At 37.5% G+C, this 17,369-nt stretch overlaps 1 protein-coding gene across 1 annotated transcript; it reads left to right on the forward strand.

Annotated features, from left to right (window-relative positions):
* The first annotated feature begins 12,634 nt into the window (after positions 1-12,634).
* On the forward strand, positions 12,635-13,810 carry LOC145683215 (uncharacterized). Its single transcript, XM_081754580.1, has one exon. It carries the CDS (start codon positions 12,635-12,637, stop codon positions 13,808-13,810), a length of 1,176 nt encoding a protein of 391 aa, XP_081610706.1.
* Positions 13,811-17,369: the final 3,559 nt, after the last annotated feature.

Raw genomic sequence — 17,369 nt, forward strand, 5'->3', positions numbered from 1 at the left:
ACATTACTGCAGGGATACCTTGGCCCACCCAATAAATTTTGGCAGTTGTAAGTAGCACCAACCCGCTTAAATTTTGGAAATTGTCAAATTTAAAAATTGGGTTCGGTAGCGTAGAACCAGGGTATCTACCTCCAACAGTACTGAAGGTCACCCTCGTACCCTTTTATGGGAAAAAAATTGCCAAAAATTCAAATTTCGGAGGTATTTGACCTAATTTTTCTCCTTTGCTATGGTCTAATTACCCTATACGGTGATATGGGCGTATACAGGGGTCCATTCCCTTTTATAAAATATGCGTGCATTAAAGCACCCCTTTAAAAATTTGAGAGAGATACCTTGGACCACCCCTTAAATTTTGGAAATTTCCAAATTTAAACATACGGTATCATAGTATAGAACCCTAATATATATCATTGTAAATTTGGATGATAACCTCGTTCCCTTTCATGGGCAAAAAATGCCAAAATATAAACGTAAGGAATACGTTGTACCACGTGTTCAGTTTTGGTCCAATTCATCCCCTTTGATGAGGTCTTTTTTACCTTATATGGTTACATGGGCGTGTATAGGGGTTCATTCTCTTACATAACGCTTCTTTCACATTATCCGGCGACTTGCCGGATCCGTTTCCGGCAGTTTGCCGGATGAGAAGTGTACACTTTCATATAGCCGGCGCTTTGCCGTGGATGAAACATAAGCGAGCAGGGTTGCTGAGCAACTGAAGAAACAAAACCTTGTGACACTTGTCGTGTTGTGGTAGTTGGAATGGACAGATATAGAAAGTGTCTTCTACTCGCCTTATTAAGACAGACAGAAAAATAAGTCAGAGACACATATGATTCACTTTCTTTTTTTTTTAAAATAGAGAAGTGGTATCTTGAAGGAGATTTTTCTATACTGTTTCCACAATTGATAGACTTGAGCGAAATAGCGGCCAGGCTCTGGATATTTGAAATACGATCACCTGTTGTGACTGGGAAAATCAGTAAAAGTCCATTCAGGATAGTAGATGGTTGAGATATATCCTAGAATCCAGTGGCAGATCTAGAAGCTAAAAACTGGGGGTGCCAGACCCCAAACTGTGAGAAATATCGGGACCTTGAAGGCAGACGGGAGTAAGTCATTTTTTTTTTCTGAAAATGAATTATTGTCAGATTTGAAACGCATGTTCTGGTATTTCTTATTCTTAGAAAGCTTGTAGTTGTATTATGAATACTTTACCAAATAGCAACAATAAAATTGGACATAAGTCCGAAGGCACTAAATGACAAAAAGAAGTAAGTCACTGTTTTCTGCCTCTCCTGAAAATTTAAAAATTTAATAAAATGACTTACTCCCCTCTGCCTTTAAGGTCCGGATATATCATGAGTTTACTATAAAGTTGCAAAAATATATAAATAGCTTAAATTATTTTCGTCACCCTGAAAATTGGGGACATAGGCCCCCGGCCCCGGCCCCGGCCAAGATTCGCCACTGCCAGAACCCCAAGTGAACACAACCATTGAACCTAAGGCTGATCTGTAGGCATTATTATTATTATTATTATTATTATTATTATTATTATTATTATTATTATTATTATTATTATTATAGTATTTCGGGTTTATTGTGTTGTTTTAAGCGTTCCGATTATTGACTCAAGTTTCTTTAAAGCACTGCTCTACTCCCTGTATTCAAAGGACAATTGAAGAAATTACAACCATAAAAGTGTTAAATATAATTATAAAATATATAAAGTACGGTATATTTATCAAATATCATATCATGAATTCCCTCTTGCTTTGAGAAAATACATAAAGATATTATTACTAAATATATAATATTGCTGAAATATTTGATAGTGTATATTTCAATTTTGGGGCACCATAAATTTATTGAATTACAAACTAATTTGCTCAGTGCTACACGGACATTTATTTCTCCCCATCTTCTATTACATAGAAAAAATAATTTATATTGGCTTGCGCACTCTAATCAACGACCTATGGATTCGACACTTCGGTTGTATCGGTCGTTTTCGAATATTTTTACATGTGATCTTTTCCCATATATTGTATGTAACAAGTTTGGTTAAAATTACTCTAGGTGTACTGGGTTACAACATAACCACATACACAACCACAGTCCACACACACACACACACACACGCACACACACACACACACACACACACACACATATATATATATATATATATATATATATATATATATATATATATATATATATATATATATATGTAAAACTCACGCATCCACATTATCGCACAACCACTCTCTACTCTTTCCTGGCAACACTTGCTTCCTCCCCCAAAACCCATCCGGCAGTTTGCCGCGTATATGTGAAGACTTTCATTGCTTGTAATGTCCCGCTTGGCTATACACAGCGATCTGCCAGGCCGGATTCTAGCAGGGAGATCCGTCTGTTTTTGCTCGCCGGATAAATGTCCGGCGACCGCTGCACATATGTAAATAAGCTTCATTGCTTGCAATGTCTTTCTACCTTGTCCGGCAATTGGCCAGAAACAGATGCAGCAGATTGCCGGATAATGTGAAAGGGCGGAAAGACATAGGCACATTGATGCACCCTTCTTAAAATTTGAGAGGGGTATCTTGGACCGCCCCTTAAATTTTAGAATTATCAAATATACCACAATAAATTTGGGTGGTTCACCTCGTTCCCTTTCATGGGCAAAGAATTACAAAAAATCAAATTTCGGAGGTTATTGACCCCTCTTTGATGAGGTTTTATTACCTTATATTCTGGATATTGCACTATTTGGATATTTACTATGGTACATTAGGGCCCTAATATGTATCACCATAAATTAGGGTGGTACATTTGTTTCATTTTAGGGATAAAAAATTGCCAAAAAATTAAATTTCGGAGGTTATTGACCCATTTTGTTAATTTCTTTCAAAGGAGAGAGTATTACTAACATTTATTAGATGGTTGCTAGAAATAAGTGACATCTAGGGGAGATGGCTTTCGAACCTGGGAAGGTTTCTTAGCATCAGTATTAAACAATGATTTCATAGCCAACTATAGTTCCAGCCAGAGGCGGACTGGGAGTACAAGCGCCCACCCGGAGAATGACGTTTAAGAGCCTTGATGAATACCGAGTTCATCTGGAGTCTGGATTGCTCTTTAAGGAATGAACCCTTAGCTGGAGACTTGGATGGCTAAACTCTCGCCCTCCCCCCCCCCCAAGAAATATAAAGTTGTGTATGCGTATCTATAGCCAAGTATTATTTCGCTTTCTTTCTTTTCTACAGTCTAAAAATCTTTGGAATGAATCGTACATTTATCTTCAAAGCAGCGGCGGTTTATATTGAAAGAAATCTGAATATGGTACGATTCCATCTTCATAATTTTGAAGAATTTAATTTTGATGGATGGTACATGCAAATGAGTGAATAAATTGTAATAAACTTAATTTTATTGCGTAAAATAATAGTCTATCTTTGCAGATTTGTTTACATGATATATAATGAAGAATATTGAGTTACCATCCAATTATGGAAATGAGAAAAAAGGAAATGTTTTGAAAACACAGAGGCCCTTATGCAGAGTTGTTTTGATGTGTGATTAGCGTCATAATAAAGACCTGACTAGTGCAGGAAACATATGTTAGTCGAACTCTTTAGTATAGCGCTAATCACGCGTTACAACGATTCTGCATAAGGCCCAGAAAGTTTAGAGAAACGGTTTTAAAACATTTCTGATAAAGCATGCTGAGTTTAATAAGAAATGCTTTCTTTTTGACTTCTTAAACTCTAATTAAATTGGATAATTACTACAATATATTAGCATTACAACCTAATATTTTTTTTCTACTAACGACAATTAGGAATCACCCTCTCAAAATCAGAAAAAGGTAGAAAAAGGGAGTGAACAGCACGAATTTTGATGTAAAAATTCGCATACTCATTGACTACAGAGGGCTAATAATGCATTTGTCAGTCATGATTTTGATTCGTTTTACAATTCTTATAAAATACGTAAGTAATGAAGATTATTTATCAAACCAACTTTTACAGCAGCATTTTTCTAAAGACAGAAGATTTTCAAATTTTATCGATAATTTCATTATTAGAGATTTTTTGCAGAACATCCCTTTTAATGGCAGTATGCATAAATGGTTCCAGAATATGATTTGACCAAGACGAAAGCGTACCAAGAATTTTAATTAATTTAAGTTAACTGTATGCTCGCTCACACGATACTTGAATAACTGAAGAGTTATCGAAATTTGTATACAGTAAACAGTGTTTGGAAAGTGGAAACATCATGTTATATCTTAGTAGCAATCCTTAGGAACACAAGTAACACTGCTTACACCCATGATTTTCGTTGCACATCTTATAAAACTGGCCTTCTGGAAAAGAGGCAAGCATTTTTCAGCTTCACTTTTTCCCTCCGAGACACTACACTCAGTAGAACTGTCGCATTCTGCAACATACACGTTGGCATGTATGTCAGCACAGTCTAAATATTTACTTTGTCACAGTAGTCTGGCAGAGTTTTCTAGTTTTTCAAAGTTTTAGCAAAATTCAGCAATTCAGATTTCAAATTTTCATTCTTAACTAAACATTTCTCAATTATCTGCTGCAAAGCACCTTCTGGAATACCCTCATTTAGTAAATCAGTAAACCGGCAAAGATCAAGTCAAGAAGCATCAAAGAATTTTTTTTTATTATTTGTAAATTTATCGTTTAATCTACCTTGGGTATTGTCGAGCACAGATCCAGATATACCAACACAGAAAGATATTGCTGCTTATCATCTGGAATGCAGCTAGCATATCCACTCCCTTTGTCTGAAGGTACTTAGAAACTGGAGATATTATAACAAACATGAACAAAGAAAATACCAAGTACCACAGACTCAAATTTCAACCAATATGAGGTCAATCCTAAAGTTACTGCCACTACTTGTGCATCAAATTTTCCAGAACTTACAATTGCAATTAACATAACAATTAATTAAACATACACCTCATTCTCTCAGTTGCCTTTACATCCAAACAATCTCTCCACACCTCGACCTTCGACCACCACCGAATCCCTCTCAATTTGTGAAGTTTTTTTATAATGTTCCACGTGCTTACTTACTAGCACATGAAATTTCCAAACGTTCATTTGCTAGTAAGATTCATTTACCAAAGTAGCCGACTGTTGTAGATACCCAAAAAATGTTTTCACTTCTACAACACACTCACATCCATTAGTAATACACAAATTCAGAATGTGAGAATAACACCGTATTCACTCCTAGGCGATTCATTGTGAATATAGCTCCGTCATATGAATCAACTACTACTTGTGTCATTGTCAACCCTAACTCCTGAAAACAACTTTTTAGTAAGAGATGAAAGCCTACACCACTCTTGTCATCTATATGGAGAATATTAAATGAAGATCCTTCTACAGTAAGGAAACCATGTTAAACATGGAGTTGGAAACGCAAGTTGTGGCGTTGGAAATAACCTGTTCTCCTGAGCACAGAGGTGATTTTAAAAATCGGTCCCGTGCCCGAAACCCAAGAATTCGGGCGCCACATGTTTCAGGCCCCTCAAATTCAATATCAAATATGTTTCGCTGTCCCTTACTGACATGTAGCATCACAGTATTGTCTTGTAATGTTCGGTTAAATAATATTCAGGGAGGATAATAAGGAAAATTACTTCTGTGAGCAAAAAGCATGGAAAACATGGCATGAACATCCTTTGGAGCACGATTTCTTGGACTTACAGAGAAACAAAAACAGAAAAGTTAAAAATAAGGACGCCCCTCAGGAAAGCCCGCGTCCTGACAGAGAGTAAGGTATCAACCATCTATCTACATGCCTCTCCTCACATGCAATTAGTACACTAAAGCATATGTCGGGTGTAGGTGTGTGCCGCGGCTTCTATCTTTAACGAAAGACATTTACACGCGATTATGTCAATGTGTGAAATAGAAGGAAAGAAGGGTAAACAAGCAGATAGGAAAGCGCGAAAGAAGAGTTATTTGTGTCTGATAGAGAGACAAAAAACCTGGGAACCAGGAAGAAAAACCCTTTATCGGTCATGCTGCATGCAATAGTATTTACATGGCAAAACCACTTGAGAAGGGTGGTGAAAATCCATGTAAAAATGTCTGTATTAATAAATTATTACTTAATATTTTAATATAAGGTGCAATAGCCTATCTGTATTTGTTAAACTAATCTGTGTTGTCTGTATTGGGGAGGTGTTTTGTTAGTGGGGAAATCTGTTATTTTTTTAACATTCAAATTTGGCCGTCTTCTTGATCCTTTGGTCGGTGCTTGTGTCGTCATCTGTCTGCAATTTTTTTTTAATTCTGCTTTGGCTCCATTGATTCGTTTCAGAGAAGGAACGTAGATCTGCCCATCTGTTGTGAGAATGGAGTTGATGGACTGCCGGTATATTTTGTTTGTGGCTTCCTGTACCGCCCTGGTTAGTCGTTGCTGGTTTGCCGGTTCTATTGTTAAGGTTAATACTGGTGTAATCCATTTGGTAATTCTGTTGGTGACCATATGTATGGTGTCGTCTATGAATTCTTGGAGGGTTTTAGCAAGTATCTCTTCATCTTTGCTGAGTCTCTTTGTTTCTTCTGGTTTTCTTTTTCTTCTTTTTGGTCTCTCTGGTCCTTACTAGGGCCATTGTCCAATTCTTGCTGCTTTGCTGTTTCTGCTTCTTGAGTAAGTTGGCCTTCTGTTATTAGTTTCATAGCTATGAATCGAGTTTGACGTGGTTTTCTTGGGCGATTGCTATTTCCTATTCTGTGGCCGGTTTTTCTACAGGTTACACAGAAGTTGTTGTTGATTGGGTTGTTACAGGTGTCTTCGTGTTCTTTCCCGCAACAATGGCATACTCTCTTATTTTGCACTGAGCTCTCTGGTGGCCATATTGGTAGCATTTGTAGCACGGCATCGGCCGTGGCGGTGCTCTGGATGTTTCCACTTTATGGTGTGCCGTCCCTATGGAGATTCCGTGTGTTATCAAATTGTTTATTTGAACGGGATCTTCTGAGAACAATCTGAGTAAGGGCGTCGGTCCTTTCTGGGTTTGTATTCTCACTGCGTTTGTGAAATTGATTCTCTGTTTCCTTAACTCAGATTTGAAGCTTTCAACATCTGTGGTGACTGGTACGTTTTTGATAACACACGTAAATATTGGTCTCTTTTGGTTTGTTCTCTTGTGGCTTTCGTTCGTCTTGGTTTGTGATTCGTCTTGTTGTGATGGCGAGTCTGGTTTCTTCTTGGTACGTTTGCCTTTCACTAGTGTGAACTCTTCTTCAACAGCTGGTTCATTGACTTCATTGTCTACCTTTGGGTGCGGTGACGTCTGGTCCTTGAAAAGGCCGGAATTTACAGATGACACATCCTCTGGTGTGGTGACTTCTATTGTTTCGTGTCTTCTGGCTTGGATCATTATCGCTTTGTCACCGTATGTTTTTGGATTCGAAGATGCGCAGAAAAACATCCCGTGCTATTGGTGTGGCGAAGACAATCCTGAACCTCTTGTATCCTCTAGATGTGATGCGTACTTCTGAGGTGTCCATCTTTTCAGCTATGATGTTGATGACCTCCTCGGTTGTGTAGGTGACTTCATAGAGTTTCACTAGCGTCACAGCCTCTTGTTGCGCCGATGGAGTTTCTGGCTGGTGCTATTTCTTAGACTTCGGGCCCCGGGCCATATTTATGACATCACCGGTGTGCTCAGGTAAAACCGACTACCCACGGTTTCCAATGCAACCACCCACGTCCAAAGACTCCATGCTTCTTTATTGAATAGAAGGGGCCCGAATCTATACTTTCGGAGCCTGATATCTGGGGAAATCAAGCCCCGGTCTCGATTTGTGATATCACTGCTGTGCTCAGGGTCCACGACCTTTCCATTGCTACCTCCCACGTCCAAGAAATACATATTACATTGGTGAATAGAAGGGATTTAAGCTCGAAACTTCGGGGCCGAATTTCTGGGGCTTCGGGCTCGTCTTCTGACATCACCACTGTGCTAAGGAGGTCATTATTTATCGACACCACTGCGTCCAACAACTCCATGTCTAACACGATTTTCTTATCCGTAGGAGAATCAGCTCCATGCTCTTGATATTTTTATATAAGCTTCATGCTCCATGTTACCGATTGCACATCAAATTATTGAATAAATAAATTATAGATGAGATTGCAATTTCGAGTTAATAAGTTACATGTATTTTTTAGACTTTTTACATTGTCTTACTGATTTGTCAACAAACAATGCCACGGGTTGGCAGGGACACCCTTTTCCCAGTGCTAAACCTCTTTGCAAGCACTGTGGGCTCGTTAATTATGCCACTGAGGAGTATATATATATATATATATATATATATATATATATATATATATATATATATATATATATATATATATATGTGTGTGTGTGTGTAATTTTCAACTTTAATACCGTGCAGACATAGTTCAATGCTACATTCACCCTCAAAACACAAAAATAAATTGTTTGCTCTTTATATAATGTATATTTATGTGTACCAGTAACACTTTTAAGCATTCCTCAATAAACCTTATCTCATCTTTCTATTTTTTTCTTTTAATATGTAAAGAACACTTTGTCTTAATATCATAAAGCATATCTTCTTACATGTTTACATAATTTCAAAGGGTACAGTTTTCTTTTTAGGTTGAAATTACAAAGAGTATTACTATGCATAATTGTATATTGTATATTTTAAATTTGTTTTTCTATATTGTTTCTTAATACTAACTTTATGTCAGTAAATTGTTATTTAATTGCTTTAAAAATGGCAGAGCGTTGGCTTAGTATTCCTGAGGTAGAAGGTTCGATCTCATCTACCGGCCACCCAAGTTTATTCTGTTCCACCAGTCAAATACCAGAATGATACTCTAAAATTAGACCCTGCAAAAATAATTGAATAGAATATATTATAGGCATTTAGGCCTGTATGACTCAAGCCTAGATAGCAGGGGCGCCGGAAAAAATTCTAGACGGGGCCCATCTCCGTGGTTGATACATTAGTCTGATATTTATGGTATTTAATATACATGGTTTCCTATTTTACATATACATTTTCGTGAGCCAGAGGGGGCCCGGGTCCTCCCATTGGAGCGCTCATGCTGGATAGGGCAGTTGAAAAGAACTTCCCATTATCCTATTTCGGCCTGAGTCACAGATACCGCAGCATTATCATCATGAAGAATCCATGAATGAAATTGCAATTTATAGTCATAACAGTATAAACAACTATCTTGCCATTTTAGTCTTCTTCCATACGCTCCCTCTACTCTATGTTGTTTCATATGCTAGTTATCAAGCCTGACAAGCGTACCAAACCCAAACGGGACATCAGGAGGCATAAGTCCTGTAGTAATTATGGTGATTGTACCCAAAATATATCTAGGTACATAAGTAATAAAGTATTAAGAAATTATTACATGTCAATAATTAGCAACCAATAGTAACTTGTTCACTTATGAATTGAAAGAAGATAGAGGTACAAAGTTTAGATTTTGAGCTCAACAAGCGATTTTCAAAAAGTTCCGATTTCATGCTCTGAAAATGTGGTAGCTTTATGAATGAATAGGATAATGACCTAAGAAAAAGAGATCAGATATAATGGTCAATATCGTCGGAGGATAAACATTAACCTCCTTACATTCACTTGCTTATAAAAACATATACACACAAAAATATTCATAGCAGTCTTATCTGTCAAAACGAAGAACTACCTAAAATGGGGAGAACGTTGCATTAATTAGCCTTGCCACTTAAACTTGAAAGCCAGGGAGTAGTCTACACCCCCAACACCCCCTAACAGCCCCCCAAATTTCTTTATACAACCCTTGGATGGAAAAGGAGTACTCCCCAAATCTAACTGTATCAGTCAGTAACATAGGCCAATAGGTTATTCATTACATCAAGTTAAAAAAAAGGTTTAGTGTATAGGAAAGAAGGCAATATTCTTATTTATTTATTTCACTTCAAAATACGAAGCGATCTCTTTCTCATGTACGGCTTCGAGAACCACATGACCTCATTGTTTCGGGCGGTGTTTCGATGGAAACAATTGACAAAACAGACCGCTCACACCTACCCATCTGGGCTCCGCGGTTGTTCCCGAGAAAAGAGATTGACGGACAGATGCACAGATGGACAAATGACTGAAATTGGCAACGTCTTGAGCGGTCATTCACCTACCTTCTCCTCAATAAGGAAAAACGTGACAATTTAGTAATAAGCCTATACCAGATTCAGTTGGTAAATGCTACTCTGCAACAGGCCCGCAACCAGAGAAAGGCTAGGGGGCCTGGACCTCCCTAAACTTTTCATGTCTCCTCCTGACCTCAATATAAAATGCACAATTTAGATATTTTGTAAGAGAATTTTTAATGACTTGGCCCCTCCTAACACATTCATGGCCCCCAAGCTCTGTGGCTTGTTTCGGGCCTGCTCTGCAAGTGGTGTATCAACGGACGGAAGTTAGAAGGGTGTAGTGAAATAGAAATGAAGAGACCGATAGAAGTAAAAATTATATATATTTTAAACTGAGTCTAGTGTTATGGAGGAACGCATTTATCGCTAGCTTAATTTTTTTGTAAAGTATATTTTTATTCACGTAAATTCAGTGAGAGGAACAGATCTCATAGCGAGTCACTTTTTTAAAACTAAAATTTACTTTTTTTCAAATTTGTCACTAAAAGTTACATTTAAAAAAAACTGTTACTAAAAGTTGCATTTTTGGGAGGTAAAGCGACTTTTTCCTGTGATTTATGTTTTGCATTGGCAGTTTTCTAAGAAAAATATAAAAACGAATGAAAAAGGGCAGAAACTTGTTACTCATTACTCTTCTGAAAGCTTCAGTACTTGCTGCCACATGTGAAACTGTCAGCTTTATTGTCACTTCAGCTTTTATTCTTTCTAAAACACAGTGGCTGGTTGGCGAATGCTTAAGCTCTCAAGGTGGGGTTGAGAACTCTTCTGTGTCTAGTCTTTTTTCTATCATAATAATCTTTTAGTTTTCTCTCATAATAGTTAACGCTCCGTTCAACGTTGTGTGTGTGTTTGTGTGGTTCATCTTGTTCGTCTTGTGTTATGCTTATTGTATGTTCTTCTTAAGAGTAGGTGATGAATTTGAATATTTCACGTTTTTGAGAACTCACAATGCTAAGTTAAATATAATGTCTGGGATGAAGAAATTCGGTAATAGGCCAGAACTTGTTCTATCTACTCAGAAGCTCTTTACATCTGCTAAGTTTGCTTGCCGTAACTACAAAGCATACTTAGAAAACCTAACAAAGGAGGAAGCTCAAAAGGAAGAAACAAAACAACAAACAAAGAGAGAAGTGATGGAGAAATTGACAAAGGAAAAAGAGGGTACGATGGGATTTTGGTCACTTTTTCGTGTGTTTTTGGTCACTTTTCAACTATTTACAAGAGACCAGACCACTATGAGCCCTGGGATTACTAAATAAGGTTCTATTAAAACAGACAAATCAGAAAGATACAAAATATTTATAAACTGAAAAACTTGATTTCTGGAAAACAATTAAATCAACGAATAATTTTCTTTCAGAGTCAATAATGTAGTCAGACAGGGGCAGGAACGGAGATTAAGAGATCAAATAATATTACAATAATTAACGTTAACAACAAGGTTAGAATATTAAAATAATGAAATTGCAACTATGTATAGTATTAATTACTAAACGAATATGATTTCAGCATGGGACGAGGGAAAAATCACCCATTAAAACTTGCTGGTATGAATAAATTGAAATAATGGCAGAATTTTGTAAAATAATTACAATAATTCGTGTATGTAATCAATCTACATGTAATTACTGGGTAAAATAGTGGTGGTTAATTCCTAATACAGTGAAACCTCTCTTAACGGGTACCTCTCAATAGTGGACACCTTTATAAGAGGACAAACTTTCTTATTCTTCCATGTCATAAATATGTGTGGTATGGTGTTATGAGAGAGAACCCTTCCTTTTAGGGACACCTCTCATTTACGGACAAATAATCGGTTCCATTGATGTCCGTTTTAAGAGTTTTCACTGTATTACTTAGTTTAATAACAATAATAAATGCTCAAATGTGTGAACTTCCTTTATTGAACCTACCACTGCGTTAAGCTGATATTATTATTATTATTATTATTATTATTATTATTATTATTATTATTATTATTAGTAGTAGTAGTAGTAGTAGTAGTAGTAGTAGTAGTAGTAGTAGTAGTAGTATTGTAATAGTTGCGCAACAAAATATACTGTTTTCCTTGAGTTTGTTTAAATAATGTATATCACTATTCTGAGAGTATACCCCCTTTTATTTTGAACACCCCCCCCATCTAAAAATTTGTGGCGTACTTACTGTTGGAAGGACAGGAGAAGGAAAGATATATCAAAGGAGCAGCAGATAGTGTTCTTAAGAAAGTGTCTACAGGAGAACACAACACCCAAAGGATTGAGAGTGAACAAGAAAGGTGTGCATTGATTCAGTGAAATACAAGAAACTGGTTAAAAAGTTAGAAAAAGAGTTGGTGTGGGACGTGATAAGAAAAAGGACCAAAGAAAGTAAATAGAGTGACAAAGTGACAAGAGCATGTGGTCCGAGATAGTGGATAGACTATCAGTATTTGTAAGAGAGAGTATAGTAAAGAATTTGAAAGAATGGGAAAATAGTTTTAGGGAAAAGGAGAGACTAAGATTAAGGAGGAAAGGAGAAATATTAGGATGGGAGAAAGAGGATAAGACAATTGGTAAAGAGAACAGAGTGGTAGTTATAGGAAATGTAGATCTAACGGAGAAAGAAAGAAAGTTCCTAAAACTGGGACACAAATTTAAAGTGAAAGACGAAAAAGTGTATATCAAAGAAGTAGTGTTTTCAGTAGAAGAAGCTATCATGGATGTGAAAGACAAAGAAGAGAGAGAGAGAACAAGGAGAAGAGCGGTGGCGATAGTGAATGCTTACGTTAGAAAGGGGAACCTTAGGAAAGAAGAAAGGGAGGGCTTAGAAAGACTGAGGAAGAGGAAAGACGTGGTTATTGAACAAGCGGACAAAGGAGGTGCAGTGGTAGTGATGCAGAAAGAATGGTATGAAAGAAAATTGGATGAACTTTGTGATGAAACGTATGAAGTCATAGGAGAAAAGAAGATTAAGGATGAGGTACTCAAGGAAGTGGTTGAGAACGGAAGAAGAAAGGGGTTTAAAAAGTGGGTGAAAGAAGAAGGAAGGATTCCAAAGATGAAAGGATTCCCGAAGATTCACAAGGAAGAGCTTAAGCTAAGGCCAGTGTTGGACTGTAGAAGAAACTGTCTAGAACCATTAGAAGAAGAGTTAAGTAAAATAGCAGAAGAGATACGGATAGGTCAAGAGAGTCATCGAGTAAAGAATACGGAGGAAGTGAAAAGAATGTTAGAATGTATAGGAAATAAGAAGGAGAAAACAATTATGTTTAGTATTGACGTTAAAGCAATGTTTCCGAGTATAAAGAGGGATTACATAGTGAAAGTCATAGAAGAAGAGATGAAAAGCAAAGAAATAAGAGACTGGAAGAAAGAGAAGATAGTGAAAGCCTTGAGAGTAATATGGGACAAAAGTTTTTATACGATAGGGAACAAACTAGTCAAGATCAAGGAAGGACTGAGTATAGGTTCAAGATTAAGACCAGTGTTGTCAGAACTGGTGATGAACAGATGGGAGCAGAAAGTGATAGAAGAAGGTGGTAACAACCTAATATTGTTTTGCAGATACGTGGATGACTGTTTGGGAGTATAGAGAGGAACAAAGAGACAACTGGAAAAATTCGTAAAGAAGGTTGAAGATGAAGAAAAAGGGATAGGACTGGAAATGGAAGTGGAGAACAACAACATTATAAACTTTCTGGACATGGCTATAGAGAGGAAAGATGGACGATTTACAAGAAGATGGTATAGGAAAGAATGTGCGGCAGGAGTTTACTGCCACGAAAGAAGTGATGTGGATTACAGCACCAAAAGAAACTTCATAAGGAATATGGAGAGAAGAATAGAAGAAATATATACTGAAGAGGAGAAAAAGAAGGATGACAGAGAAGTTCCACAGTTTACTAGAGCAGAACGGGTACAACAGACAGAAGTTAAGGAAGAACAGAATTGAAGAGGAAAGAAGGAAAGGAAGGAGAAAGGAGAGAGAGGAAGAGGAGGAGAAGAAATGACACGGGATAGAGAGCATCGGGGAGAAGACAGAAGTACTAAAGAACTTACTTAGAAGAGGTGGTGTGAAGACGTACAGAAAAGGAGGAAGAATAATTTTGGAAATGATTAAGAAAGCAAAAAGTAGAACGAAGGAAATATGTGAGAAAGATGAAGGTGTAGGGTATAAAATGACGTGTAAGGATTGTGATATGGTATACATAGGGGAAACAGGGAAAAAACTTAGGGAGAGAATTAAACAACATAGGGATGATGTGAGACTTAAGAGAGAAAATAATGCCATATATAAACATGTTAAAGAAACGGGGCATCATATAGATTGGGAAGGTGTAAAGGGGCTAGAAAGGGAGAATAGACCAATGATAAGGAAATGGAAGGAAGCACGAAGGATAAAGAAAGAGAAAAGTGACAAATTTATGAACTGGACAAGTGGACTGTTAATACGTGATCTATGGGATAAATTATTAGAACAAATTGAAGTGAAAAAACAAGATTGAACATATTTATATGTAATTTATATTCATATATTTAATATTATATACAGTTTCATATTGTATATAGTTATATAGAGTTTTATATATTGTTATATTTTATAGTTTATATATATATATATATATATATATATATATATATATATATATATATATATATATATGTATGTATGTATTGCTGTATTTATAATCAGTTGTATCTAGTATAGTCTGTTATTTATTTCTAATAGGCATCAGAGGTAGGAGAAAATGTTTTAAGGCAATTGGTCAAGTATAAACAACAGGTGTATCTGGAAAAGATAAACACAGGTGGGAGGGTAATTAAGTCAGGGCAGGTGGCCGAAAGGTGACGCCCGGGGAAGTCCGACCCAGGTGGCTTCCCATGCACACAAGGACTTTCACTTTTAGTATAAGTAACTGCGCTCTAAGATATCTCTTTCAGTTAGTGTCTGATGAAGACAACGTTACGTTGTTGAAACTGTTACACTGGGATTTAGTTTCTAATAAACAAGTGTATATACTCTGGTCAGAAGTGTTTATTATATCTTCTTTTATTTAACAATACCTTTCATACAATACGCTACTTGACCCCGAGTTTCATTTGCAAATTTTGAGTTGGATCCCGCCTGGGACCCTGCGAGTGCCCCGAGGACATAAATTTTTCATCCAAAACGTGCTGGGCTCCCGACACTAATTTGATATGTTTTCGCTGAATTTCCTTATCCGACCGTTTCCGAAAAATCTGACCCGAAATCTGACTTTGTAATGTATGTATGGAGCTCAATTTCTAACTTTTCATGCTTATATCTCCGCAACGGTTGCGATCGAGGATGTATCCCTTTTTGTGTTATGTTCTTTTGGTACAAGGTATCCAACGGCCATAGTCTCGACTTGAAGTCAGAGTTACACTTGGATAGGTTCCCTCGTAAGTGAAAAAAATGAGCGAAATTGAATTGAAAGTAACTTAAGTACAGGGTGCTGCACGTAAAACCGGCCCGTCGTAATATTCTAGTATATTGTGTTTTTGGCAACACTTAAATGATCTACCTTCCTACCAAGAAATGGCGTGTCGAGGTCGGGTCACGTGCAGCCGCAGCCAGTGAAACTTGTCGAAACCAGTTGAGAAAAAGGTCTTGTTGTGTTAAGCCAGGTGAATGTCAGTGTGTGATAATGCCGTATTCGATACCCGAGCGTGTTGCCATTGTTGAAGGGTTCATTCTCACTGGATCTTTTGTGAAAACAAAGAATTTGTTTCGGGAGAAATTTCCAGGACGTTCTGTGCCAGCAAAAAGCACCATTCAGGAATTGGTTGAAAAATGGCGGCGTACAAGATCGGTTCAAAATGCTCCCAGGAACAGACGACTATCTGTCTGCACACCTGAATTAAAGATCCAGGTGGAGGAGATAATGACAAGAAGTCCTCGAAAGTCAACCAGGAGATTGGGTCAACAGGTTCATGCGAGTGAGAGAAGTTGCAGACGTGTTTCAAGGGGACTGAAGTTAAAACCGTTCCGGATAAGTGTTGTGCAAGAACTGAAGGAGCCTGACCTGCAGAAGAGGGTGCATTTCTGTTCATGGCTGTTGAGCAATGTTGCCAGTGGTTTCTTGGATCCACTAATGCTCATCATGAGTGACGAGGCGTGGTTCCACCTGTCTGGGTACGTAAATTCCCAAAACAACCGGTATTGGTCGACAGAAAATCCACACCCAATCCACCAGATACCCTTGCATGATGAGAAGATTGGTGTTTGATGTGCCATTTCCGCCACACGCGTTATTGGGCCCATATTCTTTGAGACGACAGTGAACAGTGACGTGTATATGGGAATCCTGGAGGTGATTTATACACACTTGACCGCAGAGGAGCGTCAGTTATGTTACTTTCAGCAGGACGGTGCAACATGCCACACATCAGCTGCATCATTGTCCCTTGTGCGTGAGATATTTACACCAGAGAGGACAATCAGCAAAGGCTTGTGGCCTCCTCGGTCACCAGACTTGTCCATGTGTGACTTTTGCTTATGGGGACTGTTAAAGGGAAGAGTATACGAAACAAATCCACACACAATTGAAGAACTCAAGACCAGGATCCAGGATGTCACCAATAGCATTACAACACATGAACTGACAAGGGTATATATGAATCTCCTCAATCGTGGTCACATGTGTGTTGAAGTGGGCGGAGGATACTTTCAGCACCTGCTGTGAAGGCTGTTGTGAAGGTGAGTAGTCATATTCAATACATTACATTTCATTTATGTAATGTAGTTAATCATATTCAATATATTACATTTTATTTTATGTGTTCACTTTACGGGCCGGTTTTACGTGCCGCACCCTGTACAAGTTTGAGTTGGACTTAGTCTCCTATCAAACATGTATAAACAATTAGTTTCTCTTTAAAGTGATACTATTTCTGTAAGTGGCTGGAAAACTGAGTTTCATAGCATAACTCAGTTTGCACGAGCGCCTGGTAATTTACGTTTGTCTGCTGTTTTTTGCTTATATTACACAGTGTATTATCAATCTTCAAATATTATCTGTTTCAAAGCTGTTTAGGAAATTTTAAAATCGTCACGAGTTCGGAGTGCATATATTCCATATATATAGGGTGTTTAATAAGTAATGGTGCCTACAGTGAATGTAGTAATT

The sequence above is a fragment of the Thermobia domestica genome, chromosome 4, assembly GCF_964235325.1.
Source record: "Thermobia domestica chromosome 4, izTheDome1.hap1.1, whole genome shotgun sequence".
NCBI lineage: Eukaryota > Metazoa > Arthropoda > Insecta > Zygentoma > Lepismatidae > Thermobia > Thermobia domestica.

Excerpts from the sequence above, each read along its gene's own strand:
- LOC145683215 (XM_081754580.1), top strand. The coding sequence starts at position 12,635 with ATGTGGTCCGAGATAGTGGATAGACTATCAGTATTTGTAAGAGAGAGT.